The 21,995-nt window shown below is 38.2% G+C and overlaps 1 protein-coding gene and 1 long non-coding RNA gene across 3 annotated transcripts in view; one reads left to right on the forward strand and one right to left on the reverse strand.

The window, feature by feature from the left end:
- Nucleotides 1–21,995, reverse strand: part of THSD4 (thrombospondin type 1 domain containing 4) — a 345,527-nt gene that overhangs the window by 206,569 nt on the left and 116,963 nt on the right. The window contains exon 7 of the mRNA XM_064456549.1: nucleotides 5,889–6,025. Within this exon, the coding sequence (XP_064312619.1) occupies nucleotides 5,889–6,025 (137 nt within the window). The remainder of the gene's footprint in view (nucleotides 1–5,888; nucleotides 6,026–21,995) is intronic.
- Nucleotides 10,494–21,995, forward strand: part of LOC135314293 (uncharacterized) — a 52,357-nt gene continuing 40,855 nt past the window's right edge. The window contains exons 1-3 of one of the 2 annotated variants that reach the window (XR_010373762.1): nucleotides 10,494–10,967; nucleotides 12,179–14,752; nucleotides 16,419–16,773. This is a non-coding gene — a long non-coding RNA (uncharacterized LOC135314293). Of the gene's footprint in view, nucleotides 10,968–12,178; nucleotides 14,753–16,418; nucleotides 16,774–21,995 lie in introns of those variants that run through there. The other variant, XR_010373761.1, reaches the window with a different exon arrangement.

Consider the following 21,995-nt stretch of genomic DNA (forward strand, 5'->3'; position numbering starts at 1 on the left):
AAGTCTTCGTATCTCAAGACATAGAGCTTCACCAAGTTCCTATGCAGTGAAGAATACACCCGGCTCTTCTGAGCAATCAAGCAAGATGAACAACCAACCACAAACATTGTAACTCAGCTGAAGGACAGATATAGATATCCATGTGCCCTTGCTTCTGCTATATTAATCCAGGTTTTAGGTTCTTCCTTGCATTAATTATTGATAATAAATTAACACTGTTTTGCTTAAGGAACAAGGAGAAAAGTTTCACAGAAGCTAGCACTGTGCAGAGTACTTACTCAGGAGAACCTACAAACTAAATAGAAAAGGATACAGAGAGGTGAGAAGTCTGGCTTCAACTTCAAGGAAGCGCATACACCCAAAAACCCCAAATCTACCCCAGACCCTTTTTTCAGTGTAATCAACTTTACACAAGTTGAGATTCCTACAGAAAACAGATTCTTTACCTTTACAAGAACAACCACAGTACTACTCTATATTCCAACATATATGAGAATAACCCTAACTTACAGAAAGTACACAGTTCTCATCATTCTGATCTGTTACTGTGATTTTACAGTCATTAAGAGTTCCCTAACTTAAAACAATGCCACCCAAAGTTCTGCAACCTGGACACTAGTGCATGTCACCAGAGTTCCAAATGGGAGCTCCCTGCCTAATCATGTTTTTCTGACGGAGATTTAGCATTCTTGGCTATGCTTCTTATAGCTGTCTTACGTTACCTCCCTATAAAGTTTGCCAGGTTTTCATCATCTGATGTATTTCTTTTTTTTAAGGCAAGTGAAATCTCTACTCCCAGTCATTTTGCTACTGAAGTTACTTACTGCATGCATTTTAAAACTGCTCAGATATTTTCAGTTAACTTCAGAAGACAACTGGAATATGAAAATAAAATACAATGCAAAAGAAAATATAATATAAAAATCATGGGAGAGAAAAATAATTGTTTCAGGTAACTTTAGAAGGTATCTACAGTTCCCACCCAAATGAATTTTTATGTGAAATACTAAATAATACTTTTGTAAAGTGCGCCACTGCGTGGTAACTAATATATCTGCAGAACTAATTTGCTTCACAGCTCAAATAACCTTGTTTCTTGCTCCAAAACCACAATGAATCGGTGCTCACACCTGGCCAAGTACTGCGAAAGACTTCTAGCAGAAATGTCCTAGATGCATGCAAAAAACACATGCAATGTACTTCCCTATAGGTATATTTAGCAAGCTATGTTCAAGGTCGAAATTGTTAAGAGCATTCTTTCCTCATACTTTGCTTTATTTATTAAAGCCTCCTCAATATTCTACTTGCATCTTTCTTCTAAACTTAAAAGTTACTGAGTAGGATCACCCACTGGCTCCAGAAGAAATAAAAGCATACACTGATTTAAAACAAGCAGAAAAAATACCCCAAAACAAGAAAACACACACCTCTGGCTAAGTAGCAAGTTGAAGAAGCCCCATTCATATGCATTCTTAAATTTAACAGCACTGTGAACATTTAGAGATAGGAGAGGGGTAGCAAATATATTAAAACAAGCAACACATAACAATACTGAAACGTATTTGAAGCATATATATATTAGCAATAACCAGCTGTAGTGCTAAAAAAATTTGAAAAAAAAACCAAAAGTGGAACTCAATAGGACTGTCAATGAAAAGGTTGGTTCACTTTCCAAAAATTCATCAAAGAGTATTGTTCAAATGTGCAGAAAAACAATTTTACACAGAAATAATAAAACTGATATCAAGATCATTGATTACTTCTTTCTTCTGCATAGGTAGAATATCACCCAGCTATTCCTATTCTGCCTCGTTTTATTTTTAAAATTTTTAATTGCTTTGAAAAGGTTTAATTTCATTAGAATTCAGAGTCTAGTCTACACCAGGAAGTACATAATCATTTCAATGACTGATCAAACTTTTTCTGTAGTACTTGCATTATTATGTGCCACTTACTGCAATGTCTCAGACAAATAAGAAGGTGAAAAAACGCAACAAACAAATCAGGATATTTAATAATAAGGACATATTAAGTTTTGTTAAAGGACTATATCTGAAAAATGAGCTTTTATGTATCACCTCTTGTGCTGGACAAGTTATAAAGTTTTTATTTCCAACTCCGGGGGCCACTTAAACAAAAGAACAGCAAACAATGAAAGAAGACACTCTCTGGAAGTAAGCAAATGGTTACTGGGAAGCTGTTCAGAGGTACTCAGAAATACACTGTTATTCTAATCTTCCTGCATGATATTGTAATGGCCACAACAACCAGGCTTTGAGAAGGACTGTTGTACATACTACTGTTTCTAAAGTCTTCTTTTGTACTATAGCCTGTTTTTGCTGATAAGATTAAGTAATACTTCAGGTTTCAAAGGCTATTATATTTAACATTGATTAAACCCTCAAAAAGGAGGGAATTAATGTATTAAACAATTTGGTTTTGACATTACGACAAACTTCTCTTTAATGTATTTTCAGGGTTAACAGATGTGACTGCATTTTATGTACTGAGAAATTCTAACTAATGTTACTTGTGGTTGACTTACATAACATTTTAAATGGTTAAAAAGTGAGAAGAGAGAAATACCTTACTTCACACTTGTTTAATTTTTGTTTCGGGTGAAGGTAAACCTGTCTCTATCTTTTTTTTTATTCTGTTTCTAAGTAATTTTTGTTATTTTTATTATAGCAACATTTTCCATCTTTTGTTTCTAAGAATAAGATAAACTGAAAATACTAACCAGAAACAATGGTCCTGGGAACAAAACAGACCATGTTTTTTAACACATTATTGTTCTGGTAATGCAGCAAAATGTCCAACAGAGGGTGACAGAGACCACAAATTTGTTAGATGCTTAGCTTAAATTATCTGATTTAAAACAAACAAAAAAGCACAGTTAAGGAAGAGCTACCTACTACAAAGATTTGAAAGAGCTTCATTACTTGAGAAACATTTGCAGTTAACTGTAAACGTTGACAACTTTTCAGAAAAATATTCTTTTAAACATCTGACAGTATTAAACAAATTATTTGATTCTCTAATTATTACATCCTTCAGATACGTCCATGTTCACTCTACAGTATATAATCTCACTTTAAGTAAAATTTCATTTACTTTTAATCGTTTTGCTGCCTACTCAAATGGGATACAAAGTCTTGGAGTCTAAGGAGACAGGCAATATATGCAACTTAGTATTCATTTGTGCATCAGATTTATTCATCCTTAAATCATAGGGAACACGAGATTTTACATACAGAACAGATAAAATAGGAACAAGTTAAATAATTTTAATACAGACAAATCTATCCTGAAACATAAAGTACTTTTAAGAAGAATGAAGCATATCTCATCTGACATAACACTATCAACTTCCCTCAAATGCAAACATACTGTTGACTATTTGGAGGAAAAGTTTTACCAAAGATGTTGCACTCACTTTCTAATCTTTAGCCATGGAAATCACCAAAAAAAGAATAACTGAGTCAATAACAACAGAGCTTTGAAGCACTATGAAGCTGAAATACTGTATTTTCCTTTGGTTTGACATATGCATCTCTGAATACTCTCTCAAATACTAACTGAAAACTTTGAAACAAAGATGAGTAGACTGTGGTTTACACACACACAAAATCTCAACAGAACTACCACGTGGTCGAACAGGTCAAGTCTGGTTCAGCTGAATCCACCTTGCAATTTTACTGAGGTTGCAAGTAATAAGTAAGGAGTTAATTGCTACAGATCAAAAGAATTAATCACAAGAAGCTAGAAAATGTCTGGATTAAATTCCTCTTCACAATAAAAATACAAACCTTTTACTATATTAGCTAGATGTGTCTCCCAAAGCCTCCAATGTTGAACGTTCTGCACAAGCACAGTTATTACTACTGCATATGAGGACTCTCGATTCCCTCAACTTCTCCCAGCTCACACTCTAATTCTAATTCTACTTGGCCACAGTGAGAACCACTACAAAGTGCACAGAATAAGATTTACCTGCAGTATCTTGACTTTTTCATGGTAATTTATTGCACTGAGCACCAGTACAGAACTGGTTCTATTTAACCCTTTAAAAATTATAGACTCCTACACTGAGCATTAAGTAAGCATTACTGAGGAACAGTTTAAATCAACATTGAGATTTTTATTATTAGGTCTATTTTCAACACCATAGGAAAAGAGAAAGAAAAAAAAAACCCCAAACCAAAAAACCACTACAGCTAGGAATCCCTAGCCTTAAGAGAAGGCTACTGAAGATCTTGCATCGAATGGGAGGGTAACACAGCAGATGGAGTCAGATTCTCCAACGCTAGGTAGAGACCAAGGGCACAAGCTGCAATACAGGGAATTTCAACCAAATACAAGGAAAAAGATTCCACCAAGATGTTGCTCAAACACTGGAACAGGATCAAAACTCAACTCAGAAAAGACCATGATAGCTATCTGATACAGTAGGCCCTGTTCTGGGTTTTGAACTACATGACCTTCCCAGGTACTTTACAGCCTGAATTATTCTACAATTCTATGAATCCCAAGTTATATATTCACAGTAAGGATTCACAACTTGTTGTTTGTTTATTTGCAGCTTTGGGAAGTGGCACTCTTTACAGGCAATGAGTGATTTTCAGAATTCGGAATGCTTTCCTAGTAGGCTGCTGAACACTGCCTTTCCTTTCTATCCCAGACCTCCAATACAAAAGTATCAGTAAACACTTTTGTAATTGCACAGTTCTAGGAAAATACAACAGCTGGTATACTAAATCTGTTTTTCAGGTTTCTCAGTCATCGATCAGAACTGTAACAAAAACAAATTTCTGGCCCTTTCTGAATTGGTTTCAGATCAAGGAAAGCTTTAAAGAATAATCAACTTCACACAAATCTACCATCTACAAAGAAAATTCAAAGCCATGCCTTTGCTTGCACTAAGAAATACAGAAGAGAAACATACATGGCATTGTCCAGATGTGCACATGAGGAATCTGGACATGCAGAGGAAAAGATTTTATTCGCAAGTGATTTCCTCCAGGAAACCAACTATTTAAACTGAACTTGACCTTTCACTATTTGAGTTCATGAGTCACATCTGACCTACTCCTGCTTCGTTTGCCAACATATAGGGGAAACATTAACCAAGTGTCAAATGCCCCTTGCTAGGAATTTTTTTTGTCTCAACTAAACTTACTTAAAGATTACAAACTTTTTTTTTTTCTAAACACCATAACATTGTTTAAAATTTCTACCTTCTTGCAGAAAGCAGTGTATTAATTCATTACAAAGGGAATCTACACAGCAGACTGCAAAAAGTCAATACAGTAGTTCCTTCTGAACCCCTGAAAAATAACTGTTCAATCATTTTCTAAAAGAATATCACTGCTGACGGCCAGTAAGACCAGATTCTTAAAAATGGCAAACATGGACCAATCAGAAAAGTTACACCAACACCAACTAAAAAGCAATCAAAATAAACACATAACAAAATAAACCATTATGTTGCAGACTGAAAAAAATATCTCCACTCTAAAGTTTAATCAAAGAAAGATATTACATTTCTCTTTATTTAAGCTTCCAATCTTTTTGTTGTGATTCGTTCATAGAATCTCGTCTGCAGAAAGCTAAATATGTGGGAAAAGCTCTCTGGAAGTCACCTTAATTGTAGCCAGAACTCTTTCTGAATCCAGCCTTTCAGCATTCCATAACATTTTCTCAGCAGACAGAAACATTAGTTAAGAAATAAAACCTGTAATAATAAAAGTTAACATTCTTTCACATCTACTTAAAAATAAAAGAAAGACGTTCAAGACACCATTTCATAGGTACAGTCATATCAACCTCTTACAGAAATTACATATAGCACAGACTACAAGCAGATTTGCTAGAGGTAGTAGCCTTACCTTGCACTGCCCTGCCACACAGACTGAACTTCCGTTTTGGTCACAGGGTGTCCCATCTATCACCTTTTCAGCTTGTCTCACATAGAATCGGTAACCTATTGCACGGCAATTCAGCTCGCATTTCTGACTTCCCTTCACTGTGGAAAAAGACAAAAGTCCCCATTATAAAGACAGTAGTTTTAAAAAGGAAAAGCCCTTTAAACTAACATTAAAGTTTGAGCGGAAGAAACAAATAGGCCAACTGAACACAATGAGAATGACTACGTCAAACAAATGGTGATTAAGAAATCAACTACAAGGTAGGCATTCCAACAAACCTGACAAAAATTTAAGCAGTAACTCACTTTTTAATGACATTTTCCTAAATAACTAGGAGTATTTTTAGTCTTACAAAAATTTTGCTGAATTTAGTTGTCAAATTTAGTTGTCTTAAAGCATAATTCATATGTTATGACATTTTAACTCAGTGTCAGCAAAATTACACTGTAATCAGAAAGATTTGCAACAAATTAGGCTCACATATAGTCACTGGTCAGTTCACATCAAATAAGCATACTAACATTTAACATTGAGAAACACATTAAACAAGTGAGATGCAATTTTTTTAAAAAATCCATTATTTTTGCCTCTTCATTTTTAAAAGTTGCACTTTAGTGACTATTCCTTAGTTGAAGAGAAAATTAAGAAAAAAAAAAACCAACAACTCTGGTTTTTGAAAGTATATAAAGCACATCATCATTCTAAACCTTGTCTCTGTTGACATGCAAGAACAAGAAGGAAATCAGTCCGTTGAACTCTGGGCAAGAGGAACACAGAAGACAAGAAACAGGTATTTTCTCCTGTGAAAATCTGTTATTTAAACAGATACAGCCTAACACTCCACAGATCTTATACTAGACTTTGTTAACACATTTGTGTATTCTTTCTATTTCAAATAATCCGTCATGTTGAAGTTGCACACAGTTCATTACCCATATTTGCCAACTAGAATAACACTACCTTCAGTTTCTTCGCAACCAAGAGTAACACTGTTACACAGTGGCAGTGAGGTAAAAATAGAATTCCTTTTTCTTTTGACAATGCGTTCCTTGCTGCCATAATCAAAAACTAGAATTCACCAACTTTACCAAGCTTCAGTATATATGTAACTGAAACCCACTATTAAAGGAGATGCTATACACCTTAGTTAGCTGCTAAAACATTATATTCCCAGGATTTAATACTTAAGTATATTTTTGAATCTTCAGCTAAGACATAACAAATAGCCAAAATAAATACATGCAATTATTTCAAATATATATCTAACATCTGTCCTCTGTAAAAATAACAAACTTTCAGCTCAACTTAAGTTACCCCCTGTGTGGACACAGGGTTACTGCAGATCAAATCTGAAATTTGGATCTTAAATTTCCCCTCATGCAGCTATTTCATTGCCACTCGTATATATCATCTATTGCATGTGGCAATCTTTTGATAAAATCACAGAACCACAGAATGGTAGGGATTGAAAGGGACCTCTGGAGATCATCTTGTCCAACCCCCCTGCTTGAGAAAGTATGCCTGGAGCAGGGGGCACAGGAATGTGTCCAGGTCAGTGTTGAATGTCTCCAGGGAAGGAGACTTCACAACTTCCCTGGGTAGCCTGTTCCAGGGCTCTGTCACCCTCACAGTAAAGCAGCTTTTCCTCATGTTGAGCTGGAACTTCCCATGTTCCAGCTTGTGCCCATTGCCCCTTGTCCTGTCACTGGGCACCACTGAAAAGAGTCCAGTCCCATCCTCTTGACACCTGCCCTCTAGATATTTATAAGTATTGATAAGATCCCCCCTCAGCCTCCTCCAGGCTGAACAAACTCAGGTCCTCAAGCCTTTCCTCATAAGGGAGATGCTCCAGTCCCCTGATCATCCTCGTAGCTCTCTGCTGGGCTTTCTTCAGCAGTTCCCTGTCCAGCTTAAACTGAGGGCCCAAAACTGGACATATTACTCCAAATGCGGTCCCACTAGGGCAGAGTAGAGGGAGAGGATAAGCTCCCTCGCCCTGCTTGCCACACTCCTTTTAATGCATTCCAGGATACTGTTGGCCTTAACAATTTTCAGAATTCTCAAATAAATATAATCCAGCTTCAATGATTCATTACAACTGAAATCAGCTTGTCCTTTCCTGTGTCTGAAAATGTCCTATTTTTGTAACCTGCAACACTAGCTATCAAGCAACACCTCTGCAGCATACATTTTCTTATCTTCCCATTCCCTAAAATTAAGTCAAACTAGACATTTTAGAGTTTCTGAAATGTCTTCTTCTTCTATGTTGATTCCCTTTAGTTCAAAGTACCCTGAAGTCTCACGTTCCTGTACTCTTCCTCCTCCTGGTATCTCTCATTCGGTTTTGATCCTTTACAATATTTATTCTTGAAATTCTGTTTGCCTTGCAGATCCCAAGAAAAGTTTTTCGCTACTCAAAGATGAAGAAATTAACTGCTGAAGCATGGTATTTTTTCATGTCCCTATCTCTCCCTTTATTTATGATTTCATAGGTAAACCTACTGCATTGCTAATACAGTAGCATTAGCAGCCTGAGCTTACTTGGTCTGTGAAATATGACTCCTATTCGATAACTTTTTGTCTTTCACTCTTTCTTACTAGGAACAGTTCCTGCTCATACAAAAAGAAATACTAAAACAGCCACTGGCTTTGACCAGTACAAAAAAAAAACCCCCACCATATTTTAAAAAAACCCAACATGTATATGAAAATCAAGCCTTAACAATAAACATACACCAGAATAAAAGCTTGTATGAGCATCTCACCACCCAATAACTCTTTGGCCTTCAATATTCAGATTCTTTTGATGAACAACTGTAAAGCACTGCCTTGGTTAGTCATACACCAATTACTACTACCTAAAGACAATGCTCCCAGATGTCAAATATCTGAAAAAAACTTTTGTCTAGGAAGAGCAAAGTCTGCTAACTGAATTGCCCCTATTGAATGAGAGGCATTTCCCATTGGGATTTTAGGTAAGCATCGTGTATTTACTATGCATAAATTACAGCAGAACAAACACATTTTAGAATTCCCTTGTAAAACAAGATACCATACTAGTAAAAAGTACTCCATTGCCTATTAACCTCACATGTATCTTGACACCTTCCCTTACCAAGTATTTTGCCACAAGTCTTGACTTTTTGTAGTTTAAGCTGTAGGTCAAGCTACACTATTGGTTTGGCAACTGGACACAAAATGTCAATTAAACAATAAGCTGTGAAGTGATTGATTCAACACAGGCAACATATTTTAGTACTATGTCATCTGATCCCAGACTTTACAAAAGGATCTATCTGACCTCAGGGAATACAGCAAGGCTTCTAGGTGAAGGCCTTCCAAACTAGCTGGCAGCAAGACACATTTCCACTCAAAAATGGGTACTTTTTAAGTGTGACACAGTTACTAAGACAGTTCACTATACAGGTACTGTTTTACACATCCTCCTAATGTATTGGCTTTTCATTCTCATGTCTACCTTAGCACAACCAAGTCTTTGTGGAAATTGTCACCTTACCCTACCTTATTAAATCGTGAACTTGGGTGAAATTTAATGCTACTGCACAGGTTCTGCCACACATATTCTTTATTGACTTAACCAAAGGAGATGCCTTTAGTAAATAATTCTGGCAACATGTAATGTTTGATTTTCATTTTATAGACTGAAAAGTTATCTAAATAAAAAACCCCAGCACATTTCTTAAAACATCCACGCCAAACTAGTCTTAAGTGCCTCAGGGATATCCTGGGCTTGTCTGAACTGCAAGACTTAATTTTTCACAAGTCCTTGGTCGAAACTTACTTTCCACCTTTCCCTACTAGGAACAAGACCCAGGCAGGCAAGAATGGGACCACAGCACAGGTTCCCCTTCACTAGTAAGGGTACCAAGACCTCATGTTTAAATACAAACTGCACCTGTTCTGCATCACAGAGCAAATATTGCAGTGAAAATTTTCTACCATAATTAATCCTTTACATGTTCTACCAAGACACAAAGCCCTGCAGATGAGCACTAATTTAGAAATCATTACCCTTCCAGACAGGCAAAACCTGAAGTCTGTCACTACCAGCGTAACACCATTTAGTACAAAACACAACCTGCTTTCGATTTGTCCTGTTCATTGATGCACTAAAATTCACACACAGCACATATTTCACATTGCATATGTACTGACAAATAAGCGTAAACCTGGAAAAAGAGGAAACATGACTTTTCTGAAGTGCTATTTATGAAGCTCACACAGTAAGCCATAGTCAAAATGAATGCAGGAGTAAAGGAGTAGGAGCAACCTACACATTGAATTATAGTTGCTTTTATTCTCTTACAAGTGATTTAACGGATCCAATTGAAATCACAGTTCCATATCAACACATTTCATTTCCCCTAAACAGGCTGTTTAAACGCAGATTTCAGTACAGTACGGGTTTGGGAAGAAAAATTCAACTACGCAACACACCCCCACGTTTTTTAAAAGAAAGAGAAGAGGAGGGATTTAGATATTACCACACTTCAACCAATGGCTGGAGTTCAAACTAGGTCTTCAGCAGCATTTCCGGCTAAGAAGTTCCTTGCTGGGAAGCTCACACAAGCATGGGCTCACAGGCTGATGCTCTGACAATCCTATACCTCTTTTAATCCCACTCTTAGGAAAACACAGGCTCGTATGAGCCCAGGACACGCTCCCAGGGCAGCAGGGCGTTGTCGCACTGATGAAGAGGCGCCACAGTGTGACAGGCTGCACTCTGTAGCCAGGCTGCTGTGGCACCAGCGCACCTCAGGGGGAGAGGAGACGTCTGAAAGCCACCCTCGAGCACAAGCCAAAATACAGCAACTCCTGATGAAGAAAACTCCTGGATGAGACACTAAAACAAACAGGACAACAAATGAATACTCCCCGCAAGCGAACTCCTTCGTTTCTCCCTCGGGCTCCCCAGCCCTCCCTACAGTGCTCCTGCTCCCGCCTTCTCGCAGCTTCGGCCGCACTCCTGGGCGGGGCCCACGCCGACCCCCGCTCACCCCCGCTCCTGCCTTCTCGAAGGTTTGTTGTGCCGCGGCCGGCACGGGACCCTGAGGGGGGCGGGAGGCGCCACCGGGCCGGACATGAGAGCCACACAGGGCTGGAACTAACTGCTGCTCTGTGCCCTCACTTACCGCCTGGCACAAGAGGTGAATTAGCCCCTCCGCACAGGAACTCCACATTATTTTACTCTTGTGCCACATTGATCTTGGCCCTCACTGATTTCATTAAATGAAAGCCTGAGAAATTGGTGTCCTCAAAAAACACGTACCCAAATCTAAAACCAGTGCTCATTGAAAAAGGCAGAAAGTCACCATTTTGGAAACATTCCTACTTGTGAAAGCTTTTTAATAGATCTGTTTGTGTTTCATTGACAAAGAGTATTTCCAAACATTAAAACTTTGAGGAAAGGGAGTTCTTCAGCCAAATTATGCGCATTGCTCCTTATGCCATGCCCAGAGGCACACAGCCCTCAAAAGAGCATGGTTTGCAGTAAAGATCCCCCCAAATTAAACTCACCTCCCCTCAGTGCTGGCCAAGGCTGACACAACCCTTAAGAACAGGAGGGAGAGGACAAGGCAAGCTGGGGCCACTGTGTACATCTGCATGTGTTACATCCTCCGCAGGGCTAAAACCGCCTAGCCATGCAGAGCCTGCATCTCCCACCCTCCACTCAGGCCTTCGTCCTTCCTTCTGATCTTCTGTCTCCCCTCTGCAGAAGGCCTAAAGGGAATTCCCTCCCTGAAGTGTGCAGCTCCACACCAGAGCACATGCAGGGGCTGCTTCTGGACTTCGTGTCAGCTACTCCCTTCCTTCAGCTTCCTCTTCCAATGCGTTCCTCCATCTTCACCAAGCTCTAGGCCAAGGAAATGCGGCAGGGAGGAAAACAGGCACAGTGGATAAGCAGGCCAAGCCAGTGGTAGAGCTACTCGGCAGTGAGCTTGAGATATAGAGAGAGCTCAATAGGCAGCTTGCCAATGCAAGGAATTTCAATCTAATGATGTTCTTAGGAAAAAATGTTACAAGAAAGAGCATTCCAACTGCAATACATTTGCTAAAAAATGTATTCAGCTGTTCAAAGGGAAATTAAAAAATAGCCACAGAACCAAAAAGAAACCAACCCGAAAATAATGCGCAAATCAAATAAAAATGCAACTGATCAGTAAACTAATGACATTGCGCATAACTGTACACTCTTAAAAAATGTAATAAATTCCTCCTTTCTGTTTCAGCTCCTGAGATGATGAGCTACTTGGAGCACGTACTGTGTCTAACTGCATGCACATTAAATCTCCCACCACAGCCAATGCCAGCTGTAGGTGCAACGAAAATAAATGATACAGCAAAGAAACTTCACATTCCCCGTGCCATGAGGTAGGGACTGGAATGTTCAAACTCTCCTTGATGGTTCCTCTGTCCAAATCTTAATTTAATGTGAGACTCAGACTCCCCGTTGTTATCCATGTAGCAGTTCTAGTTCTACACAGAACATTACAGAATGCTTTTACCATTTGTCAGTCTTTGTAAGTTTGTCTAAACATCTAAAAATAGTTAATAACAAGCTCTGCAATTTGAGAAGCATGCCTTGAGGGTGCCCATAGAGAAGTGGCATGCATGGTTTTGGCAAGCAAATATCACATGCTAATACTACATTATGGGATTAAGCAAATTTAAATTAGGCTTCATTCTGTGTGCACACTGCCTTGTAAAGTCAACTTCAGTGCTTCTCCAGAATGAGCCAAGATACACTCATCCACGATGTGTCAGACTCGATTGTTCCAGGAACAAGTTGTCTCCGCATAGCTCAGTTATTTTCAGGGCCTAGCTTGCCATTGGCTGTAATTCAGTATTTACTCACAATAAAAGCTATGAATCTGCTTTACAGGAAGTGTAATGGGGCATAGCAGACACTAGAAAAACTCCTAAGAGTTGTGAAGTAGAAGTAACATCTACTTCAGTTGAAGCTTATCAACGCTGTGGGATTTCAGCAATAGAGTTGCAGTTACTGATGTTCTTGATTAGCCCACAGAAGCCCACAGGGCAGAGAAGGAAGAACAGTAGGGTAAGGAGTCTGGCAAGTCTCCAGCTTCTGTATCCACTATACTTGTTAGTAAAGCTACAGTAACTCTACAGGCTGATGTCATCTAAATAAAGTAGTTTTCTCTTCCATTCAGGAGATGTAATTTAATAAGTAATTTAATAAGGCAGAACTTAGAGTTTTGTGAAAACAAAGTTTCTATTCAAAGGTTTTATTTGCATATAGAAAGTGCTTCAAGACACATGTACATACAGAGGAAAACAAAGGTCGAATACACTACTAGCAGAAGTCTAGTGCTTTTGCATACTGCTGTGGCTGTAAGCTGACAGCTATGTTGCAGACTTAAGAGTGAAAAACACAGGCCTAAATGTGACAATTCCGTATGAAAAAGCATCCAGCAGTGATCACCTACGGAGCTCAGCGTGGATGGCAAGTGTGGTGTAGTACTAAACATAGGCAACTATGTTTATGCAGTTTCTTATACAAAGAAGGAAAATGTGTAGGAAAGAAAAACCAGCACGTTCCCTACAAAGCTTTCAAGAAAGCAGAAACAATTTAAGGTTTCACCGTTTAGGATAATAGACTTTGTTGGCTTAGTTACCAGTACTGGAACATCAGTTCGAGTTTTGCAATTTAGCAATGGAAACTATCAGGTCCCTAACAGAAAACTGATCCTGAATCAGGCTGGTTTTCCACTGATGGACAGTTACAAGTTTTTGAAGTGGCCGGAAGGAATAATGCTTTTTACAGCAGTTACCTGTTGCCAGATTTCTAAATAAAAACATGCAAATATTTTCCAGGAAATAATTATGATGCAATTACATTTGGTCTTTCCAACAGAAATAAGAATGTGCTGTGATCTGTTTTATTTGAGTCTCCTTTGATACTTTGTCCTTATTAGGACAATAACCAGAAAGAGGTTTTTTTTTTTTTTTACTTTGTCCCTTTCAGTTTTGTTAACTTCTTATAAACTTTTATTACTCTGGCTTGGATTTTTTTTTTCAAAAATAATTTTCCATTCTTCCTTCCAGTGATGGAAGAATATTTCCTTTTTTCCATTTCATTTTCTCATGTTCATATGTTCTCCTTGTCTCAACAACTTAATATGTATTTAAAATATTTTCTGCACCAGGGTTCACATATTAAGAAAAAAAACCTCAAGCTTTTATGATGAAACTGCAAGTACATTTTAACAAATATGAAGCCAAAAAGTAAGTCATCAGTCAAACTCCTCATCTTTACCTGAATATACCACAGCTTGTTCTACTCCCAGATCCAGTAAGTCCTATGTTAAACAGCCCTGGGGAACTACTGCTGAGTAGATTCAGTGAAGATTTTTCTTAAGTAAACAGTAATACTTCTGAAAGGCCCAATGTTCCATAATCTTGTCCTCATATTTAGTGTTTATGGCAATAAGAAACTTCCAAACACTGTAATTTACTCCAATTTTCCTGGTTTCTCCGTTCCTCCCAGATCCCTTTGTCATTAAAAAAACTATTAATGATACCTTATAGATTTATTGTCATCCAGTAAAAATAGCTGGAAAGTTATAATTCCCCAATGAAATGAAAAGAAATAAGCTAGAAACAAGTAATTAATAAAAACACACACATTCAAGTCTCTCTTGACCAGTTGGACATCTGGAAATCAGCAAAAGGTGTACATTTGTTGTGATTTTATGAAAGTTCTTTTTATTCTGACTGACTAAAAATCTGTCTTAACACAGTATGAACGGTCTACCTGGGTCCCACTGTAAAAGGAGAGGAAGGTGGGTATTTGGGAAGTTGTGATGTTTAATAAAAGCTTCTGAACTGTCAACAGTGAGCTAAGACATGTCTGCCATTCTGAATTCTACAAGAGTGAGACTTCCAAAGGGCCGCCTTAACAACCTTCAAAGGTTTTTTTCTTCTTTTACATACGTAGAATAACTCATACAACGAGGGATTTTGCACAGTAACAGTAGCATAACTGCTGTATGACATAAATATCAGGCATTTACACTGTGAATGGCAGAGGATCATTGTCAGAATATGTACTTTTCTGCTCTGGTTATAGCTTTTACAGGCATTGGGGAAATCCTACAAATATAATTATTGAGCCATAATCAAATAAAGCATCTATAAAGAATTGTGCCTGCTTCAAATCACTGCCTATTGCAAGCTGGCCGGTCTTTCCCAGTTGAGAGTATTTCTGTATCTGCCGATCACAGTGGAAGTCTAGTCAAAGGCTTTGGGAAACCACAACGCAACTCTCAATTCCTAGTCTTTGCTGTTTCTTTGTTGACTATCATTTTCTTCAACTGGTGCTCAAAATGTAGTTTTTCATTTAAGTTTAAATCAATACATACACATTTGTCTACAAAACCTTTAAGATGTGCTTGTTAAATTTAAACTGTAGATGTCAAAGTGATGTTGGCCTCAGTTCAGCAAAGCACTTAATCAGGTGGTTTACATGAGTACCTGAATAGTAAGTACTGTTGGCATCAGTAGAAGTGCCACAAATTATGTTTAACAGTGGTTCACCGCCAATATCCCTTTAAACGACATGATCAGGTAATGTAGTTTCTTCAACAGACCTTAGTTTTTACTGTATTGCATTTGGAACTCTTTTCTGAATTTAAAGGAGGGGGAGGGAGGGAACCCTCCTAAAAATGCCTGCTTTCACATCAGCCTTTCTGTTAGGCAGTCAGAATCCAGAGACTACCATTTTTCAGCCACTGAATACACTGACCACTGGATGTCTCCACTGCCCTATGCAAACAGATTAAAGTTCTCTGTCAGTGAAAAAAAAAAATTTTAAAAGGCATTTATCTGTATTTACAAGCCACCACTTACACTTTGCATACAGTGCACAGCAGCCACAGAGACTTGCACTCTCTGGCCCTCCGAACAGCCAGGAGACAGCAGTTTCATGTGGACTGTACTTCTGGTGAAGCTTTGAATAACAGCTCCCAGTATGTAAAATAACAGTTATTAAAATGTTGCTAGGTAAGCAGAAGATTTAGAAGAAAACCAAACAGCAGTTGCTTAAGCTTAAAACATTTTGCTTCCCTTTATATCCAGCAACAGCTAAAACTGTCTCAGTAAAACCCTCATAAGATGATGGGTGAAGAACTGTCCAAAATGTCAAGCATGGGTGCTTCTAAAGGGTAGGGAAGTTTCCTCCTCACCATTTTACTGTTTTGCTGGCATAACTGGCTAATTCACATAAATCTGATTAAGTCAACCATTTAGAAATTCTATGGTTTGACATCCCCTAGAAACTGTTTGTAGAAGATAGACTATCAGCATTTCTTGGAATATGCCTTCTCTTGCAGGGATATTATAAAGAATTTATTAAAAAATAAAATTAAAATATTTAGGGAATTTACTATGAAAGCCCAAACTACAGAGAAAAATAAAATTACAACTAACCTGAACAATCTCACTTTCCAGCCAGATTTAAAAAAAGAAAAATAATTCTGGACTAATCAGAGAAGAAAACCTGCTACACAGTGCAATTTCTCATCTGGAAAATACCATAAAGTGCTCTGTCCCGTGAAGCGCTGATGACTTCCCGAGGGAGGCTGAGAGCTATCAGTACCAACTGCTATTGGTCTAGGATGTTCTGAAAGGAGCTCAATACTGCTTTCTGTCTGCCCTTAAAATCTGAAAGAATTTAGTATTTCTGTTTGACTCTATTATAATCTTACTGATCTCTGAAATCTCAGCTTGCACCCAGATCCGTATTTTGAAATATGATTCTATCTCCATCAGCACACTAGAAGCCCAGAAAAAATTGCAAAGTAGAGTAACATAAAATTGTATAAAATCAATACTTTGGGAACATTAGTAAATATACTTCCAGATCCTGCCTTCAGACTTTACACCGAGTGGTTGGCCATTTCTATTCAAATCAGTTCTACTGAAAAAGGACTTCCTTCATGTCACACTTCAGAATAATAAATGCCAGAGGTAGATGGGAAGAAAGGAGACTCAAGTTTGGGCTTGTGAAGCCCCCAGCAACATTCCAGACAAAAGCTTTCAGTCATCTCTTAAGAGAGTATATTTAGGCTCACAAAGTTAAATGTCTTGGAGATCTCTCTCCTGTTAAAACATGAATTCTGTATTTGAACACTAAAAATTCCCAAAATAATGCCTTTCATGAAAAGACCATGAGTATAATATCCAGGTCTCTGGTATTTAATAAAATTCCTAATAAGAATCCACAGAAAATCTTGCCTTGTATTTGTGTATCGATGGAGTTTACATGTAAACTAATGGCACACTTTTGCATATGTCAGAAGTCACTCCTCACTGAAGTGCATTCTAATCTTTCTGTGATATGAAGATAAAATCCACCAAATAGCCAAATCTGACATCACCGGAAGAAGGGGACACTGAATGCTGCTGGGTTTTGCTGTCAAGCTCCTGTACAAAGTCAGTCAGCTCTCACTGACTCATTTTGTTGCATGATTGGCAACGATTTTTTCTTTTCTTTCTTAAATAGAACTTGCTCTGAAAAGTAATGATTGTTTAAAGTCAAAGTGCTTTCTGAAGTTATGCTTCTGTGAGTTATTTAGCTTGGGAGCTAAAGACTGCCAGGGAAGTGCTTATTCCTGACACAGGGACACAAGAGTCTTGTCATGGAAAGGTTTGGCATTCGCATCTTCACAGCTAAGGAGAGAAGCTGTAACCTGTGCTACACAGGAAAGCTTTGTAACTGAAAGAAAGCATCTACATTTATACTTTTTATACACAGGATCCTTAGCACATGCATGTATCAATGAGCAAAGCAAGAAAGGAGATAAAATGCCTTTTTTAAAGGATTTGTGACTGAGGATTCTTTGCTCTGGAACAACACCAAGAAATTACCACCTGAGGAGCCACTGCAGAAAGAATAAAACCAGAAACAATCAGCAGCTAAAAGTCAGCCCCATACTGCCTGTCACTGTCCCTTAGGAAATACATACCAGTATGTTCTCACTGAGCCTTATATACTTAAGGCTTGACTTAAGTAAAAGAAAATTATTATGAGGTGATGAGTGTTTCTGAAATACTCAAGATACTTGTATTACTTAAATATTCATATAGGTATTTTTAGGTTTAAAATGTTTTAAGTGTATTTCTCTGGCCTCCTGCCATAGTCCTTTAATAGGCAAATAAATTCTTAAGGATTAGTTAAAACATTCTGTGCTTTTATTTACATACTCAAAGATATTTATTTCCTACATTCTCATAAACATTAGTTAAAAAAATGAATGTTAGTTAGGACAATGTCTTCACTAGGATACCACTGACCTGGAGCTCAGTCAGTTAACTTGAAAGCTGCTTTCCCTCTGGTAGCAGATAAAGTCCTAAATATTCAGTGCTTGGAGATTTAGTTTCACATTACATTTATTTTTAAGACTATTGCTATATAAAAGACTATAATGATTGTTGACGACACTCAAGGTTTCTTACTAACTATGCTGCTGTTTTGTGTTTTTTTTTTTTTGGGTAATGTAGGTTTTCAAGGTTTTCACGCTTTGATTGTTGAATGTTAAGACCCCTGCAGAAAACTGAAAGGTAACAACGCAGTGAGCTTGTATCTGGGAAAATATAACTGGAAGGCACTGGGAAGCCAGCTAATGCTCCCTGATGCCGGATGCTGGTCTCCACTAGCTCTGACCCTAGTACTACTAGCCTCTATGCTCTTAGCAATTGGACTTCAAATTAACAAAGATTAAGTTCTCACCTCCCATATCTCTCTCAGCTAAGGGGAAAAGTAGGGTATCTGTTTTCACATTGAGAGTTTTGCCCCACAGAACTAGGATCTGTCTCTCCTGCACTCATTTGTGGAATTACCCTAAAACCCATGCCTCCCAGCACAGCACTAGGGTGCTCAGAGCAGGGCTGTAAGGCGTCTTCCTGAGGAGGGCTGCAGTCACCACTGCAGGGAAGTGGCATGCCAGAGTGCTTTCCAATTTGATGTGCCCTTCTGGCCACAAACTTTGCTAGATTATCGTTACATGCAATAAATAGAAGCAGATACTCTAAACAAAGTATGTGGCAACTCTTCCCCCATATTGTCCATTAGAGTTTGCTTTTTTGAGACAGTTGGAAAGAGCTGAAAATGTAGGTTTCGCCATCAGACCTTCAAGTGGTCACGCATCAGGCCATGTCACCTGCAGATAAACCCAGGGTGCCTAGAGCAGTCAGGCTCAATGCACTCACCCGAGGGCACTTTCAGAAATTACTGAAGCAATCTCAGAGTGGTTGTTATCTTTGAGAATTCTGGAGGGTGTGTCAGATGACAGAAACCTAGAAAGGGACAAACAGTTTCTGAGCTGCGAAGTGCAGAACAAGGAGGAGCTGAGAAATGCTTAACAAGTCAAGTCAGTTTCATTTCCTGGAAAAATTCTAGAAGAATTCAAACCCACTGTTCATAAACACCCATAAAATAATCAGGGCAGCAGTAGCAACCAGTATGGATTTGTCAAGATAAAAATCTTGTGAAACCCATTTAATTTCCTTCTAACACAGGCTCTGCGTGCAGGAGAAGTGGTGGCTGTGATTTAGCTTGGCTTTTCTAAAGCCACTTCTAAAGCCACACTTCCTCAAGCTAGGAAAATCCATGTAGAAGATACTGCTGTAAGGGATGTGCAAAATTGGTTCAAAAACTATCCTCAGTAGTTCACTGGCTGGGTTTTGGTATGTATTGAGAGAGAACCTGCAAGATCTTTCCAGAGTACGGTTCCAGCATATGTCTTCATGCCCAAAGTAGATGATGGCATAGAGAGATGATATTGACAGATAACACCAAGCTGGGAAAGGCAGCGAGAATATTGGAGGGAAGGATTAGAGTTCAAAAAGATGTTGACAGCCTGGGAAAGGCTTTGAAACGGGATTGGTGCAATATCCTACATTTATGACAGAATAACCACCTGCACAAGCACAGACTAACTAATGGTTAAGCAGTAATTACACAAGGAATCCAGAACAAGCAAGTATTGTACGAGTAGGTATAAAGCAGAAGGTAGTCTGCAAATCACATCAGTAGTTCTAACATCCAGCTGGAGCACTACATCCACTTCTAGACACAGGTCCATCTGAAGATCGTCCAGAGGACACCATGAGTTACCAGCCCTCTAGAAAACACAACCAAAGAGGGAAGATTCAAATCATGGTGCTGTTTTGAAAAAACCAGAATGGATTACAGTCTCTGAGTAGAAATAAAGTACAGAAGGGAATAAAAGTGTTCCTCTGTGCACTGTGAACTGGACAGGAGGTAATTGGCCAAAGTTGTGGAATGGCAGATTTATATTATACTTCACACAAAAATTTCCACTGGAAGGAATAATTATGCACCATTTACTTAAGGAGGCTGCAGAACCTCTACCACTGGAGACTGGCACTGGGGCAAACTGAATTAAGTCCCTGTGCTCTTTTAAAGGGTTCAATTTCCTAACCTAGGACCTCCAGAGCCCACAAGCCTTCCTATGTTTGTTGATTGACTTCTTCCTTCTTCCAGAGTGCCTAGTTATTCTAGATACAGCAGTATCTTTCATTCATAATATTTTTGCTGTCATACAGTAAACTTCGATGCTGCTGTTTACCATCAAGGAAATTGTTAGTATTAATACAAAGAGTTCTCAGCAATTTCTGCATTTATAAACCTCACATTGTGGCTTCTCCCCAAAGAAATATAAATATCCAAGTGCAGTCCTAGATACACATACGTTCAGAGTTCAAAATGAGAAAGAAGGAAGATTTTCTTGCACCTGGCTGGACTCTGTCCCAGATAATTGCACAAAGGAGTTTTAGCCCTTAATTGTAAAAATATTTCTGATAGGTCAGATTTGTCTCTGGAAGGCAGTAAATTGTGAAATTTCACAGTCTTGCAAATCCTAGTTCTAGCTCTGGACTGCAGAATGCATAATTAAAATACATAGTTTCCTGTCACCAAAACTATATATGAAAAGCATCTTCAGCTTGATTGGTATACAGCTGTGAGTCTAAAGGAGTAGGAGCAATGTAGGTACTAACATTTAAAAATCTTTCTGGAAATATTCTCATCATCATGCCAAAAACAACCCATACAATAACTGCTGCATCAAATCCCTAGATAGCATCAAACACATATATTTTGGTTTCAAGCTGTTTATTCAGAGTTTGCTGTTCATAATTTCTTTGTTTTTAAGAAAATTACTCTTAAATAATTAAATATGCTGCAGCTACTTCAAAGCATCTTACATACTCTGAAACATTTTCATTTCTTTCAGCCTTAGACTCACTCCTTGATCCATCTCAGTATAAATGTTTTAATAGGATGCTGGAGGTCAAACCATGAATCTCTGATAATAAAAATATCAGGATGATCACCTGGTAGTTAAGTACATCCTTCAAAAGTAGAAAATCCTTCTCTTGAATGATAATATAATCATTACCATCGTAAAGGGAGCAATACAGAGTATGTTGGTTTAAAACTTCACTTTTTAATTTCCATACTACAGTAGCCAATAGTTACATATGTGTGAAAGTATCAGAACCATTTTGAAGATCTGAAATGTAATTTCAAGGTATTAAATCCACAATTTACAATCACCTTACAATGGATGTGTGAGGCAACTGAGCCTATTGCTTTGTGTCCATGAGGCAAAGCTACTAGAAACAAAACAACACAGAATTTCAGTGGAGAGGTGGGACATTGCAAAAGCATTTCCAAACCCTCAAGAAATCTAAGTTAGTAAACCATGTCCAGCCTAGTTACATTCATTCTTCCCAAAGCAATGAGGGGAGAGAGGGAATGTATATTTAAACGTGCAAGTCTTTTTTACATGTCTGTACCAATTAATGCTTGTTAACATAGCATAGAAAGATGGACACACATTAATACAGCTCCCTTAATATTTGCTAAAGCTGTTCTCCCCAGCCCTACCTCAAGTTGGAGTCAATGCAACATAGTAATGCAGCAATCATTTCGAGTTTGGCAGTAAGACTGCGGCAAAATATGTAAGCTATTCACAAATATTATCCAAAAACAGACGGCAA

The sequence above is a fragment of the Phalacrocorax carbo genome, chromosome 7 (assembly GCF_963921805.1).
Source record: "Phalacrocorax carbo chromosome 7, bPhaCar2.1, whole genome shotgun sequence".
Taxonomy (NCBI): Eukaryota; Metazoa; Chordata; class Aves; order Suliformes; family Phalacrocoracidae; genus Phalacrocorax; species Phalacrocorax carbo.